The 17,202-nt window shown below is 34.4% G+C and overlaps 2 protein-coding genes across 2 annotated transcripts; both read right to left on the reverse strand.

Moving 5' to 3' along the window:
• Positions 1-235: 235 nt before the first annotated feature.
• On the reverse strand, positions 236-714 carry LOC126734296 (piggyBac transposable element-derived protein 2-like). Its single transcript, XM_050437857.1, has 2 exons — positions 525-714; positions 236-426 (listed from the first exon to the last, which is right to left on the reverse strand). The coding sequence occupies exons 1-2, from the start codon at positions 712-714 to the stop codon at positions 236-238; spliced, it is 381 nt and encodes a 126-aa protein (XP_050293814.1).
• Positions 715-12,053: 11,339 nt separating this feature from the next.
• Positions 12,054-16,948, reverse strand: LOC126734297 (uncharacterized). Its single transcript, XM_050437858.1, is given in 4 exon segments — positions 12,054-12,645; positions 12,647-12,904; positions 12,906-13,746; positions 16,456-16,948. Coding segments are annotated over 4 exon segments (2,142 nt in total). The 3' UTR covers positions 12,054-12,095.
• Between the last annotated feature and the right edge of the window lie 254 nt (positions 16,949-17,202).

Here is a 17,202-nt window from a genome sequence, read left to right on the forward strand (position 1 = left end):
ATATATTCTTTTGATCACAGTGTCTTCTATACAGCAACCAAGCATTCACAATACTCATATCAACCAATTGAAATATTATTCGTAAATAATATCTCCTAACACCGAATCTAATTCGATATAATGCCACAAGCATGTCATTTAGGTCTACACCCCCCATATTTTTATTGTATTCCTTGATTATCGCTGGCCGTTCAACTTCAACATATTTCTTGTCAGCAACAGACCATCTTTTCACTCATTCCAGAGGTTCGATTCCCTTGTAATTTGAGGCAACATCCACAGGTTTATTATCATACCATTTGGCGACTATTATATTTTGATTGGTATCCATTTTGTAGTCAAATGAACCTCGGCCTCTTAGTTTTAATTCTTTGTCTGATATAAACTCACAGCCAGGCATACGTGCAACTCTCACAGTTCCTATGGCTAAAAATCCCAATTCCTTTAGGTGCATAGAAGGTCATATGAAGTAAACCAGTTGTCCATAAAAACCTTAAAATTTTCATTTCTAGGCAGCTCCTTACACAGCCACACTACAATATCCCCACTGATGCCCAGAGTACTTTCATTTTTTATAGTACCCTTTCCTACATAAACCTCAAAATCATATACAAATCCACTGCTGCCTGCTCTGGCGAACATTTTTATTCCGCATTTGTGAGGTTTGTTTTTTACGTATTGTTTCAGCGAATTACGACCTTTGAACGGAATCATGATCTCATCCACAGAATTGAATTCTTCAGGTTCTATCTTGGAAAAATTACTTCGCACATCGTCAAGAAAAGGACGGACTATGAAAAGTTTATTGTAGCCTTCTTAGTCTTAATTTTGGTATTATCATTGAAGTGTATATTATCTCTCAATTTATCAAAGCGATTTCTAGATATTACATCTCCTATTGGCGGCTCTTTAGTTTTCCTGGCTCAATACATTCTGTAGCTTGGCATTTTTACTATACCAGTGAGAATTTGCATTCCAAAAAACATTAAAATTTCGGCAGAAGTAGTTTTCAAAGATACACCGTTTTTTTGCAACGAATACATATTGGTTTGTTCTACGATATTTTTTATCATATCGTCATTTATAAATAATTTGAAATAGCTCAAAGGGGACATGATTTCCTCCTAAAAAATAATATGATTTACATCGCATTGGTTATTACTTTCACTTATATTCTTCTTTTTCCATATGGGCTAAGACTTTTTTTTACACCACTGTTCTTTGCTTGGACAGAGAATAGTACAGCCAATTGTATGTCATCTTCTTCATCGAATAGTTCTTCATGTGTATGCTCATCAGGGTCTCGTTCGGGGTCTTCTAATTCAAAATGACTATCATTTTCTGACGTCTGTGGGGTTGGCTGTTCTTTATCTGGGTCGGGAATTCGTTGCAACCTGCAAACTTCATCAATTTCATTGTCATCAAGGTCACCGTTGTCACTTATTAAGTCCGCGTCTGATTCATCACCTTCCAGTAACAGCAGTACCCTCTTTTCATCTTCCTCTGTCAAACCAGTTCTAGACATCTATAAAAATACATAATTACCCTTGAAGCCCACTGACGCCAAATGGAATCATGAGAAAAAAAAATCACTAAGACTTACAAAAAAGTAATTGAATCATTAATTTATTTGTGACAAATACTGGTATAAATACACTAACTATTTATATTTTTTTTGTCATAGAATCATTCAAACTTACCTCGGACAATACACACAAACTTCACAGAAACTGTGCAAAAATTACCGGCATGACCGAACAAATCATAATAATCGTCTCGTATTGATTTATTGGTTATTTTGCAAGAGTAGCAGCACTTACGCCATCTATACATAAAGGAAAATAACCAGACAACAGATGAACTGAATCTTCATTACAGATTTCTGTACGTAATGCGCAAAAGTTAAATATGCCATATGGCATCATTGGGCTGGAAAGGGTTAACATTCTCATACAGAAAATTATCGAAGTAGTGTAGTAAAATAGAGCAGATCTCATTTGCCCCTTTGTTGGCTATACCTTCATGATACACATAAAATACCGACTTGCCGCTTTTGAGATCTTTTATTCCGAAGCAATTCAGCCAAAGCTGTTGTTGGTAAAATATTTCTTGAATGGGAATATTCGGGAGGGGCAAGTTTTGCATGAAATCGAATGTGATTGCTGCGACGTCATCCCGGGATTAACAAAGCTCTTGGACCTCAGATATTTTATTATGGAACTTCTTACTTCGTTGTTTGTGGACTGCTAGCTCGGCTTCAGCTACCCTTTTTGCATGATCTCCCAAGTTGGAACTTTTAATTTTCACCATAAGTTCTTCGCATGTTATACACGTGTCGACCTGGGGCCTGCCAAAACGAAGTGAGAAGTTTTCCTTAAAATACTTAATATAAAACTTGTACTTTATACCCAGGTCGGAGTATTTCGATTTAAAAAGTAAATACATAGACTTGACGTCCAACCGTGCGTCTAGATATTCCATATGACGCCCAGAGTAGTGGGTCTGTTTCCTTGGGAAAGACATAATATGATCATGAATTTTTTGTAGGATATTTGGAGGTATGGTGTTCTTCTTGGGGTGCTTATCACGTCTATCGTATGGTGTTACTGACTGGGATTTTAGTTTAAGTAAACGCTTTCCACGGGCAATCGTAATGACATAGATTGAACAAAAAGCTTGCTTGCAAGCAACTTGTTTTTTCGAGGACAAGTCAATAAAATATTTAAACGAGTACTCACGGGGAATGCTTAAGTCACCTTTACGAGGTCTGTGTGATTTTACACATTTTTTTCTACTAACTGTTGCAGGTAAATATCCTGTTTATCCTTTGTATTAAAACCGTTTAGTTTTGTTATGCAGTTACTGAAGTCGGCTTGAAGTAACGTGCGAAAACAGTGCATCTTACAGCTGAAAATAAAAAAATATTGTAAAACTTATCCTCAGCAAAAGTATTTAAAAAATCAACTTACTTGCAATCGGGACCTGTACTACGTGCGGAGACAGAACTACCTTTCCAGTTTACGTGTTGGTCCTCTTTGACCTTTGCATGTTTTATAATATTTCTTTTATACAATTCAGGATGTGGTTTCCTTTTTTTAAGTGGGTCAGGATTAACACCTTTACTAGAGCCCGACATTTTAACGTTTCTAGCTCAACAGACACTACAATAATCGACTAGCCACGCATGATTGAGCTTGTAAAATAAACTGTATAAACTGTAGCCAATCCCAAACACGGCATTCTATGATGAACAAAATGTCTCCCCACCAGTTTTTGTTTCATTTCTGTTCGGTGTTAAAACGACCCAAGTCGACGACTTAGGATGTTTTTGCAGCGAACGTAGAAAATCTACTTGTGAATTATATATACGGAAGCGTCAGACTTGTGTCGTTTTAACACAGTTGGTGCGTCTATGGTCGAAGAAATGTTTGGTAGTGAAAAAGTCATTTTTGAAATGAACGATTCAAATATATTCATTTGGAATTTTGTACCTCATGAATATTCAATAATAAAAATGTACCGTTTTTATTCTTAAAGCATCAATCGGATCAGAGACTTGTTAGACTAACTTGTTATTTAGATTTTTTCTTTTTTAAACACCACCGATATGCCGGGTTGTCCACAATGCCGATGGTATGGAGATGGCGCCTTAAATGTGCATGTCCGTTTAAAGAAACCATCACTGGCCAAATTTTGCGTCTTTTTAAGCGCACTAGATTTCTGATGAAACAGGCATAGGCCCTGTTTAATTATTCGATAGGACCTTTTGAAAGTAGGACCAATCCGTATTCTTTAGATTTTTGCAGGCTGGCTTAAAAGAAAGTAATTATTCACTCTTTATCGTGATCCCTTATGTTTTATTTTCCCTTTCCTCTGGTTTTCTTATTTTAATGCTCTAAAAAAGCCAAAAAGTAGAAACCACCTATAATATTCTGTTTCCTCTTCTGTTTCCCATCATATGGAGTATCCCGATAAACCTATTATCATACCATAATAAGTACTCTACTATGATAGCTTCAAACAGATAAATTATTGTTTTAGAAATATAAACATATGAGGAAATAACACCCTATTTGTCACATATTGTATATATAGTATGACAAGACCATCCTACAAAAAAATTTAAATATTTAACTTTTATCAAAGATTCACTTAATTCAATACTTACAGTCACAGTGCTATATTTTATAAGAACGGTAGATATTATTTGGAATAGCGTTTACTAATACGCATTTCTACTTTGATTTCTTTTACACCTTGTTCTATCTGAGCACCAGAATTTCATTTAGTTAAAAAAAGTAAGTATGTACTAATTGTTACTTTAAGACTTATATTCTATTTATTTATGTAACATTATTCAGGTTTAATTATAGTCGTTTTGACCAAAAGCTCTTGATCGGCGCCATAAGGCTTGAAGATAACAATATAAATACGATAATATTCAATAAAATTGACTATCGCCTTTGTCACAGGCCAAGTAAAGCCGAATTATCAATCAGTTTTAAGTCTAAAAACTCGCTTAGTATACCCACACAATTATTTCCATCACAGCGTGCCGTTCAAACCATCCACCCTAATCACTCCGACAGGGCTAAAATGCTAAATACCAGAAATAACATTCGTAGGGGGATGAAATGAGGGAGACCAGGCCCAGTCATTTAAACATCCTGGGATATCTAATTTTCCATTTGACGTTTGCGATTTTTAGCCGGATGTTAAATGTCACTGCCTGGGGCAGGGGCATAAAAAGGGTTGAATGAAACTCTATACCCGATAGTATAGCAGGAATAGTTTAGGGGAGATAAATGAATATGAATGGATTCAACAATTTGATTATCTGGAAGAGTGGATAATTATTTTGCTTCGCTTGATAATGTTATTAAATAACTTTATGAATCAACCTTAACGGAATATATGATCATACAATAACCAGACAAAGTTCTCTCGTTAGCCTATGATATGATATAAAAAATAATGAGAATTTTTGAGAGACGGAAATTGTTTGGATTTATCCTTTCTTTTTAATTGGATTTTTTTTTGGTGTCCTATCTAATTTCATGGCAATCAAATATCTGTTAACTTTAGTTTACCATTTTTTAATATTTGGGCTAATTTAAATGCGTTGTTTCATTAAAATGTAAAAAAAATTCAAAAGTATATCCTAATATTAGAAATTGCCAAACCTTCTAAGGATACCATCAATTTTAGAGAATAATAATAAAAATAATTACTTCTTATATATTAAGATGTGGTACCTATACAAGGTATCCCGTATCGTTATGTTCAAATTTCAGGGGCATAAAGTATGCTTTACTTTAAGTAAAAAAAACGCGAAACCTGTAGGTCAATTTTTATTTGTTTCAAAGTTACTAGCCCATAAATGTTATTAGAGGGTAATACTTAAAATAAATTCCTAAAGTAAATAAAATCTACTACATTTTTTTCCAGAGATCCCAATAAATACCAACAAAATTGTTTTATGATGAACAAATTATTTCTGGTTTCTTAGTGAGTGACGGTATCTTTATCAAAATGCCCTACCGATTTTCTTCTCAAGAGTAGGGGAAAGTCAGGCAAAATGGGGTAGTTTGTCTCCAAATAAAGATAACTTTAGCATTAATTAACACAGAAACTTTAATTAACGAAAAAATAATTTCTACATATCATGCCTAAATTATAAGAGCTTAAAATAAAATAAAAAATACACAAGTTTTTTGTTACAGTAATTTTAGCAAAACAATGCTAATTGCCCTATTTTGCCCGCACGGTCGGGCAAAATGGGATTGAACCTTACTTGCATTATTCACAGACTAAAACGGCTTCGTCATCTTCGTCTTCAAATCCTGCGCATGAGTTATGGGCCTAGTGGTGACACATTGAGCATGCTATCCATCCTTTCGTTAACGGAGAGTAAAAATCTCCACAGTAGAGGCACTCCGTATCACTAACTTCACTGTCACTTGAGTCATTATTTTTCAGAATAGTGGAGGCTTTAGTAATTTTTTTCTTTTCACTAAGATGGTGCAAGGTTTTTCTTCACAAGAGTTTTCCCTTTAGAATTTTTATTCTTTTTTTGCTCAGCTTCCTCTAGCTCGTTTTTGTAAGACGAAGACGATAAAATAGCAGTTTTTCCTCTTTTACGAGAAACCCTTTTCTCAGTTTGTTTTATTTTTGGGATTGGAATTATACCCTCAGGACTAACAATCTTAAAGCTTACCTCTGAATCTTTTGATGTAACTGGTTTGGAAATATCAATTGGTTTTGGAGTTTTTTCTTGAACTAAATTAATTTCCGATAGTTGTGTTTCATTCATAGTTTCACTATTATTGCTTTTAGGTGGTAAGTTTTCATTTTGTTCAATATTTGTTGTTTCGGAAGGAAAAAAGTCTGCATCAGTGAAAACATCCTTATTAACTGGCCAAACTTTAGTTTTTAAAAACCCATTCCTGGCAGTAAGCGGTGTAGCTGCTCTGAGGTAAGCTACACAAAATAATTTAGTTATTATTAACATGACCAGGATTAGCTCTAAGCCATTTGCGTACTTCTTCAGCGTAATAGGTACTTATTGGTTTCATTAAAGCTATATCTAGGGCTTGTAGCCGATGGGTGCAATGGGGAGGGTAGCAGATCAAAATAACTCCATCTTCCCTGGCGTAATTAATAACTTTTAGGTTTTTTGTGTAGGATGAATGTCCATCCAAAAGAAGCAGAATTGGTCGGTCTTTTGGGGGCTTGGCAAATTCAACAAATTTTTTGAACCGAATAAAGAATAAATTTTTATCCATCCACCCACTATCATTTAGCTCTACCCAACTGCCAGGAACATTTCCATCCATGAAAGCTTGTTGCATTTTTTTTCTACCAAATATAAACATGGGAGGCATGTATGCTCCTGAAGCCGAAAAGCATATTTTAACAGTGACGGTCTCACCCCTCTCACCTAACGTCAAGGCTCCGACTTGTCTTTTTGTCCTTTAGTGGCAATAATTTTAGACATTCCCTTTGGATTATTTATTTTTAGATATTTAACGCCTGCATTCGTTAATCGAAACAATCTTTTTTCCATATGCATTAAATAACTTGCAAGGTGTTGTTCCTATTCAGGAGTGAATATTGCCTTAAATCATCCCAAAGATTTAGTAACAACATACGCGGGATTTTCCCTAGCTTCTTTAACGTGGCGCTCTAATGTAGATTGAGGGACATTAAAACTGGTAAATGCTCTATAGTACCCCATTTTGCCATTTAATACTGCTATTACAGAATTCTGCATACTGTCCGTGGACCATTCGTGTCGGTCAGAATGGCGGTTGGACTTAAAAACCATCTGAAAATAATAATTATTATTATTGTTTTATATTGGGCGGGTAAAATGGGGTAGTAGCCCATTTTTCCCTATCCCGTTTTGCCCAAATGCACATTTTGAGGTTAGGTATATTTTTTTCCCTATTTGATTAAAAAATTACTAAGTATGCTTTTACTGTATACTTTTCCATAAAGAATAACAATTAAATATAAATTACAATTATGGTTCACTTACCTTTTATTAAATTATTGTCGAAAATATACCTGTACCTCTAAAACAAATACTGCTCGACTGACCGATATTCACGCAGCTTCTGAAGTGACAGCGCTTTTTGCCATCGATCGGGCATGGTCTTAAACTAAGCTGTATGAACTTTCGGATAGATGGAGCTGGCTGTACTAAAAATAATCACGGCACCTCGTTTTGCCCGCCTACCCCATCTTGCCCGCCTTTCCCCTACGCAGACATGAATTTTCTACTGTAACAGCAGTACTCGTCAAGCGGTTATCGAATATGAACATCGGTTTCCAAATAGGCGCATTCCTCATTACAGAACATTTCTGGAAGTACACAGACAATTTCGAGAATGCGGACTGCATGATTATTATTTCGATCGGGGAGCGAACTTGCCAGCAGACTTGAATTAACGAGTATTAGATGCTCTTGCAAGAGATTCAACTATCAGTGTACGTCGAATCTCTACACAAGTCGAAGTACCGCGAATGACTGCTGGCGAATTGTAAAACGTGAAGGCTTCCATCTGGATCCTTATCGTAAGGTACAAGGTTTGCTTAAGGAAAATCACTATTCATGTCTAGTTTATTCTAACTGGATAATAAGGCCCATCTTAATTTTTATTTCTACAGAACAGTCCTGTGGACAGATGAAGCGACATTTATAAGGTGTGGTATTACAAATCTGAGAAACCTGCATAGATGGGAATCAGAATATCCAAAAACTGTATGTCCTTGTAATTTTCAACATGAATTTTCTGATAACGTTTGGGCTGCTTTAATCTAACGTTTGTTTTGCTTCCTGCAAGGTTGAATGCGGACAGTTTCCTTCAGTTTCTTATGGAAGAACTGCAAGGACTTTTGAACGATCTCCCACTGAATATTCGTCTACACATGTGGTTCCAAATGGATGGGGCTCCACCGCGTTTTGGAATTGCTGTGCAAACCTGGGTTACGGCCAAATATGCAAGATGGATTGGTCGAAGTGGTGCTGATGCCTGGCCACCTAGAACACCCGATCACAATCCCCTTGATTTTTATTTATGAAGGTACATGAAAGATTTGGTCTATGCGCAAGTTTCAAACACTAGGGAAGAGTTATTGGACCATATTCAGCAAGCTGCTGAACAAATAGAACTAAACAGGGGTCAAACACGGATAACTACGTCATCTGTTGTCTTACGGGCATAAGCCTACATTTAACAAAGAGGTGAACAATTTGAAAATATTATCAAATAAGCTTTTTTTTAATAAAATCATTTTTTATTTACTTTACAAATTAATTTTTAGTATGATCTTCTAATAACATTCATGGGCGTGTAACTTTGAAACAAATAACAAGGGACCTACAAGTTTTGCGTTTCTTTTACTTAAAATGAAGCGTACTTTATGACCCCAAAATTTGAACATAACGATACAGGACACCGTGTATATGTGTCAATCTGCTTCTAGACCTCCAGGATTGATTTATCAAATTTATAATAGTGCTGATGAAGCCATTTTCTGAAAAATACATATAATTTGATTTGAATTTAATGCGCTCTTAAATTCATGTTTAATTATAAAAGTAGCAATTTGATTTGAATCTGGTTAAAGGCATTTTTGATCGGTTTATAATAAAATTCAAATGATTCAAAAAGAGAATTTCTTTTTGTTTCAGAATATTTAAACATTCCACTCGAACTTAATTGGGATATTTTCGCGGCGAGTAATGTCACGTGTCTAAGTAGAACAACCAGTTCTGCAATGTTAGCTTGCATATACATATTTGCATAGAGATTACTAAATTTCCAAATTTATTTCGTAATCACTTTAAGAGTTAAACTTTAAAACTAGTTAATTCAAAACCAATTACAAAAAAGATAAATGAATTAATTTGATTAATTATCCTATTATTTCCTTTGTTTTTTGTACAAAAGACAAATGTGACCTCTGCATAGAGAAGACACCTAAATTCGTTGAGATATTTCTTCATAACTTACTGAATAGACTGACGACATTAATATAACAATACGTGTCCATTACACTCCCGTGATGTTACTTATTTGTATATGCAATGCTAGCAATTCTGTATTTTATATATTTAATGGGTTGCACTCAAGAGATCTATTATTTAAATGAACTCTCTATTCAGATATAGCTAGGAGGGCAAAAAGTTGCTTTTTCTATTGATGTATTATACTTAAAATCTTAATATGTATATTGTAAATTAAACAAACAATATTTTTTAAGTTTTAAACTGTCACTTAAGTTAAAATCATTAATTATTTGCCTTACTAGAAGGGTTAATTTTATAAATTAAGTAGCCTTATAACATATAAGATTTTACAGCTTTGTTAAAAACTGGAAAACTTTTCTTGAAACTATTCTAACACATGCAAATTAAAAATATTATTCCTTCTAACATACTCAGTCAATAAGCTAACTTTCTGGTGATCAGTCAAGCTTTGGTCACATAATGTATCCAATGCGAATGATTACTGGTCTCAAGATAATTCAGATCTGAGATAAATACTGGGATTTTTAAACCTATTTCTCTCAAGTAAAAAAAATACGATAAGCGATACTATGTCGATCCTTATACTAATTATTTCAATAATAACGAATCGTATTACTGACAGTTATGAGGGTTAAATAAACTTGCTTTGAATTTGGTGCTATGGAAGAAATTGTTGTTGGCAAATTTATCGCACGAATTTAATATATTTTTTTATAATAGATGTCAACTAAATAAACTAAAAAATTAAGAAAACTGTATCTATCACATCCTCAAAAATACTTTATATACCACTCGACATGTATCGTTCAAATTGAAAGAACTCGTTCATTATCTCAAAGAAACCTACGTTAGGAGAGAAAAAATAAAAACCGTAAGTCTCGGTATACGGAGTACTAAGCAGATCATCTCGTGAGAGTCATTTCCAGTTTATAAGGTCTGATGATATTTTATTTTAAGCGAAACATGTAACCTTCGGGACATATAAAAAAAAATTGCGACCGAGACTTAGGGTTTTTATTTTTTCGCTATATATTGTTCAAGATCCTTTTTTATAAACATATTTAAAAAAAAAAACTTTTAATGAATTATGATATTTTGGAACAAGTGCTCTAGGATCAGCTGTAAAATTCAGCTTTACCTAAAAAACATTTTTAAATATTTCTAATGTATTTAAAGATTCGCAACGATATTTTGGAATTCATACTGATGTGTGCAGAAAATTCTGTGTAAGCAGAAAATATTATTATTAAAAATAAATTGATGTTTTCGAATATCTGAAAAGAATCTCAAGGCCATTCAAAAACCTTTAAGCGCTTTAGAGTGCAACCTTTTAAAACTACATTTGGACAGAATATCAACATAGCAAAGGATCAACCGCAATTGCTTCTGCAGTGTTGTAATTTTATTTGATTATCAGATAATATACTGACCAATGCGGAAAATGAAATTGCACTTCAACAATGATTAGTATGCTGGCATTCTTTTTCAGGTTGTGCTATCTTATCGTAAAACTATTGAGATATATGTTTCTCGTTTTCTGAACATTCTGATCTATCACCTGATATTTGAAAATATGTATATTGACACAAGAGCTCAAACCGATTAAAATTGGAAAGATTGAGAATTTCTCTCCATAAATTATTCCAATAGAAGTGATAAGGTTAGATGATGTTAACTATTTATTGGAAAAGCATTTTGGGATTTCAGTGAATGTAAAGGAGACAGAATGAATCTTATGAGTCAATGGAAGCAGAAGGCCATGCAAACCTTAAAATTCAAATTATATTACTTCTTATTTAAAGTAGTAGATTTTTATAAAAATAGTGAACTTCTAGAGTATTAAGAGTAAAATAGTAAAGTAATTGATGCTTTTCTTTTCCTTCGTCTTTCTGTCCATATACGTTCTGAATATTGGCAATTATTACTTTGTTGGCTGCTGTGCCGAACAGTTCAGTCGTGGTCATTATAAGCCATTTTCTTAAGTTGTAAAGTCAGGAGATTTGTTTTTGTTCTGGTCCTATCTTGCCGTTCACTTTCCTCATAATATGTCCTAAGTATTCCAATTTACGTTCTGCGTAGAACTTTATTATTTGAGACTCGGTCGATTTAGAGGATCCTTAAAATACCTCTGTCAATTCGACCATCTCGAGTGGAACCGGTTTTGAAGCTGCTTCCAAGCCATTGCTCCGTAAAGATCTTGGTTTTCATCAGCAAATCATGGCTTTTAAAGACGGAGCTTTTTTATTTTTATAAATGCTGCTCTGACTTATGATATACGTTGTCTTACTTCTAAGGAGTAGTCGCATTAACTATTTATATTCGTACCAGGATATGCGTAACTTTCAACTTTTTCAATTAGCTGTTGTTTGAGTGAGCTGTGTATTTAAGACTGGACGTTTGCTTGTGACCTTATATATTTGGGTTTAAGTCTTTGTTCCACCCTATTGCCTAATTGCAGTTATAGGGGTCATTAGTGTTTGTAAGCCAATACCACTGCGTCGTCTGCGTATCTTCTTCTTAGTCATATCTTCATTCCTGAAGAGTTGTAACGTCATGTCTATGAACACTGATGGGTCGATTGTCTCCACTGTTGTCGATCTTCTGCTACTCTTATATTTGTCTGCAAGGCTTGCCCTGTAATTTCTTTAATTTGGTCTATCCACCGTGATGGGGATCTTCCTCTTGATCCTTTACCTTCTACTTTGCCCTGCACGATAAGTTTTTCTAGATTGTCTTGGTCTCTCCTGGTGATGTGTCCGAAGTAACCCAGAATGCGGCGTCGGCAGCGGGAGGACAATCGATCGGTGATTCCTAATTCGTTTAATATCGACACATTGGTCCGGTGTGCAGTCCAGGGTATGCGAAGCATCCTCCGCCAGCACCACATTTCAAAAGCATATATTCGGTGCCTGTCGCTCGACTTTATTGTCCAGGATTCGTAACCATAAGAAAATATCGAAAACACTAGGGTGTTTACCAGGGCTCTTTTCGTGTTTTTGGTTATGGATCTGTCTTTCCATATCTTGGATAAGTTTGACATTGCTGTCCTTGCTAATGCTATCCGCCTTCTTATTTCTGTTTCACAGCCTCCCTTGCTGTTGATGTAATAAGTAGATGAATTCATCTACTACTTCAATTCTATTTTGCAGATTTCTTAACTGTATGGTATTACTCCTATCAATGACCATTAACTTGGTCTTGTCTAGATTTATTTCGAGGCCTAGAGCTCGACTTTCATTAGCGACCTGATCAATAAGTGTAACCATCTTATCTTCATCTCTTGTTATTAGGGTAGTGTTGTCCGCGTATCTGAGATTACATATCTTTCTACCATTGATTGACACACCTCCTTCAAAATTTTCCAGGTCTCATTATGAATTTACCGTAGGCATTGGAGAGTCTCGGTGATAGGATACATCCTTGACGGACGCCTCTATGTACTTTGAAAATGTTTGATGTTTTATTGTCGAGACTAACTATGGCATTGTTATTTTCATATAGGTTGATTATTAGAGATATGAAATGCGGAGGGACTCCCATTTCTTTCAATACGTTCCAGAGACTACTCCATTGAACACAGTCGAAAGCTTTTTTGTAATCTATAAAGCACAAGAGCATGGGGGTATTGAACTCCCGGGCTTTCTCGATTAATTGGCGGATGTTGAATATTTGGTCCCCAGTCCCTCTTCCCTTAACGAAGCCTGCTTGTTCTGGAGGGATTTGACTCTCTAAGTAGTTTTGCAATCGTCTATTTATTATTTTAAGCAGGATTTTGCTGGCATGTGTGATTAGAGATATCGTTCGATAATTTTCGCATTTTTTGGTGGATCCCTTTTTGTAAATAGGTATAAATGCAGACGTTGTCCAGTCTTTAGGCCATTGACCACTTTGCCAGATCTTATTACATATATCATGTAGGATTTTGGTTCCCGGTACTTTTATGAGCTCAGCACGAACTCCGTCTGTTCCTGGGGATTTGTTTAGCTTTAGGTTTTTTATAGCTTCTTTAATTTCAGACATAAGAATATTGGGCTCCATTTCAAATTGTGTGTTTTCTTTCTGTTGTTCGATCGCTATTTTGGTTTCTTCGGTGTATAATTCCTCACAATATGCGCATCTAATGTTGTTAAAACATTGGACGTTAATTAGTATGCCTTCATAGTATTCCTTTAAGGCTTGTGTTGAAGATATGTTAGGAGTAAACTTATCTTTAAACCGTCTATTGAATTTTTTTCTGTTAACTAGTGGTCTACTTTTATGTTAGTCATTTTGGTTATAGTAAATATTTTCGATGATTTTTATCATCTATGCCAACCTCTTTAAGCAGTAATATAATTTCGTTTTGATGAAACAAAATTTGATTTGGCTATTTGTTAGTTTTTTTTAAAAACTGAAAATGTTTATGCTTTCCTACGGTGCATGACATAATAGCATTATTTTACCTTATTGGTCTTATTTTTCAAAGTTTTCTTATTGAATCTTTTAAGTTGATTTTTATAATTTATTTTTCTAATTAATTTAGGAAAAGTATTAATGTTTGCATGAAATATTTAACAAATAAGAAAATAAAATAGCAGCGTAGTGATTAGAATCAGAATATTTACGGTTGGATGAAGATAATCCGACACGTTGAATGGATTTAGCTTGCGTAATCACAATGCCCGCTCTATCCAGGCAAATAACTGCATGGAACAACGACGCTGGGATTGATCAACCAATTTTGTATAATTAACTGGAAGCCTCTCAATTGGCAATGCATTGATGTTTTAATGACTTGAATATAATTTTAAAATCATTGCTTATTGTTAAGATGATTAAGTGAATTCAAGTATTTAAGTTTAACTAAATGAAAGTTATTTACCAAGTTTCCATCAATATGAAATACATAAGTTTAATACACAATAATTTTCTATTATCATGCATTTTTTTATTGTTTTTTTTTTAGCTTAACTTATCCAGTTATAAACTTCTACGCCAAAAAAATTATAAGAAAATGATTTTATTTGCTAATACTATATTTAAATATAAAACTAAACTACTTTTAAAATTTAAAAATACTAAAGCGGTATGTAAATCGGCTAGCACAAATACCTACAACTTTAAATTGAATCCAAGCCCAATGGTATTAAAATTATGTTTATTCAAGACAGTATTTTGCGTCCTAAAAGTATTTGGGTCAATACTGCCATAAGTTTACTGCATTTCTGATAAAGAAACAAGTTGAATTTTCCGTTGCCGAATGACCGAAATTCAATTTCAGTATAAAAATCTATGAATTTTAAAATTTTCTATAGGGTCTTTGGGCGGATTTTGAATATTTATGTTGTCATTTTTTGCTTTAAAGAAGAGAATTTTTATTTACAAGAGTTTCGTTTTTCGCAACGATCTTTGTACTACATCATTTTATTTTTGCTTAGTTTAATAAGGTAAAGCTTAGGATAAAATATATAGTTATGAGAACTGTTAAAAAAGTTAGTAATGCTATTGAGTTATCTTTTTATCTTATTGAGTATCTTTCCAGATAAACTTCAGTATTCTGCAGTTGCTTTTTAGATTTCTGATAACGTTTTTTTTTTAGTTCCTTTTGAAATTTAATATATATCGCAATTTTATTTAAAAGTCTTAAGACAAAAAAACCTAAACCTTACTTTTAGATTTTTCTTTAATTTTCTATTTCTATATTATTCTCCTTTTATTCGCTTTGACTTTTAATACAAAAGCTACTTAATCGAATTATTTTCTTAATAGTTTTAAAAGAAGGGTGCTTGGTAAATGATTTACTTGACCTCCTTTGCCATATTTTCTAGTTAAGTCCTTAATAAATTTCTTTTCGTTCGAATTTCGATTCTTTTATGTTTAAATTAAGACGCTTTCTTTTTTTTATTTAGGTTTATCTCCGATTTATTCACCTAACCCTGTTTTTACCATTGTGCAAGTATGTCATATTTAGCGAATATATGTAAACACTAGAAGGGTTATTTGGTTCATTTTTTTTTTGGTCATTCAAGAAATTTTTGAAAATTGTTGAAGTAAAAGCAGCAACTCTGTCAGCAATAATGCGTTGAGGTTTTCCTAATTCTTCAAAAACTGGCAGTAAGGCACGTATTGAATACTCTGATGTTTTCTTAGGAATTGCTTGTAATCGACATAACTTGCTGCCAAAGTCCATGTCGGGGGCCAGTATCTGATTTCCCCAGTACGCATGCTCTACAATTCCTAATATATTTTTTTTAAACACTTGCTTATCCTAGGCCAAAACAAAATATGTTCTCGTATTTTCTTTAAACACTTGTCCCAACCAATATAAGAGGATAGGTCATGGTATAAACGCATCGTAAGCAAACGCGAGGCCACGGGCACGAAACACTAAGGAGGATTTGTTTTGGTTACAATCATATTGTCAACAACTTTATAGACTGGATCGGTATTTGGGTTATTAAGCACTTCTTGGCAAAACGCGTCGTTGTTTTGGAATTCCCGTAATGTTTGTTTATCATACAGTTTATTTGGGTTAATTGTTTTTAGGGCATACACACTTTTAATTCACGGTCGTCACTGGTAATGGGGTTTCGGCTTAAAGAGTCCACGTGTATCATTTTGCTATCCGGTCGGTACTCAATCGAAAAATCGTAATCTTGTAGTTTAACCCACCATCGCGCTACACGGGGATGAAGGTTCTTTTTAAGTGATGTTGCACGCACTGAATTACAGTCAGTGAACACGGTAAAATGTACACCGTATAGGTAAACTCTGAAATGTTCTATTGTCTCCACTATAGCAAGAGTTTCTAAATCATAGGAGTGATACCTGGACTTGTATTCCGTTGTAGGTCGGCTAAAATACGCTACCGGGCGCACTTTACTATTTTCTTTTTGTAAAAGAGCAGCTCCAATCCCAATCGAACTCGCGAATAATACCGTCCCTTAATAGTTCAATTATTATGTCAGCAACTTGAACACGCTCTTCATAAGCTAAACAACGGGGGTGATACACTACGGGTACATTTTTTTTTAGCCTAATAGTCATCTTGCCGGTGGTGATGCGATCAGGTGTTTTGCTCTTATATTTTGATAACAATGATTCAATTTGCAATTTTAAATTTTCTGGTAGGTCTGGTTGATTTATTTTAACATGATTAGAATGCTGTAGAGTTAATACTTTAGAAACGTCTGGTGGCTGATAGTATAACTCAATTCCATAACCACCCTTTTTAACAGATACAAAGGGTTGAAGGATAATATCCAAACTAATTAAAATATCGATGCCACTGGGAAAAACTCGATTGTCAATAACAACAAAATTAATGTCTAATGTTAACGTCGGCAAGACTGTAATAATATCACAAACACCAATAGCGTAAACAACTTGGTTACCGAATCTGACAGAGGCACGACTTTTATCGTTCGACATGATCACTGCGCCTAATGTTTTGACTATTGAATGTTTTATGATGAATACATCGGCGCCGCTGTCAATACGATACGTGAATTCTGGACCTTGATTCTTGCACAAGGTGGTGGCTATAAGTGTTGTAACAAGCTGGCGTCATTTTTTGATTACTAATGCCTTCTGAGGTTTCCCATTTTTGTACCAGCAATTGGCTTCGGTGTGGCCCATTTTCTTGCAGTGATCACACGTTAGCACGGAAACAGTTTTAAATTTGG

The sequence above is a fragment of the Anthonomus grandis genome, chromosome 3 (assembly GCF_022605725.1).
Source record: "Anthonomus grandis grandis chromosome 3, icAntGran1.3, whole genome shotgun sequence".
Lineage (NCBI taxonomy): Eukaryota > Metazoa > Arthropoda > Insecta > Coleoptera > Curculionidae > Anthonomus > Anthonomus grandis.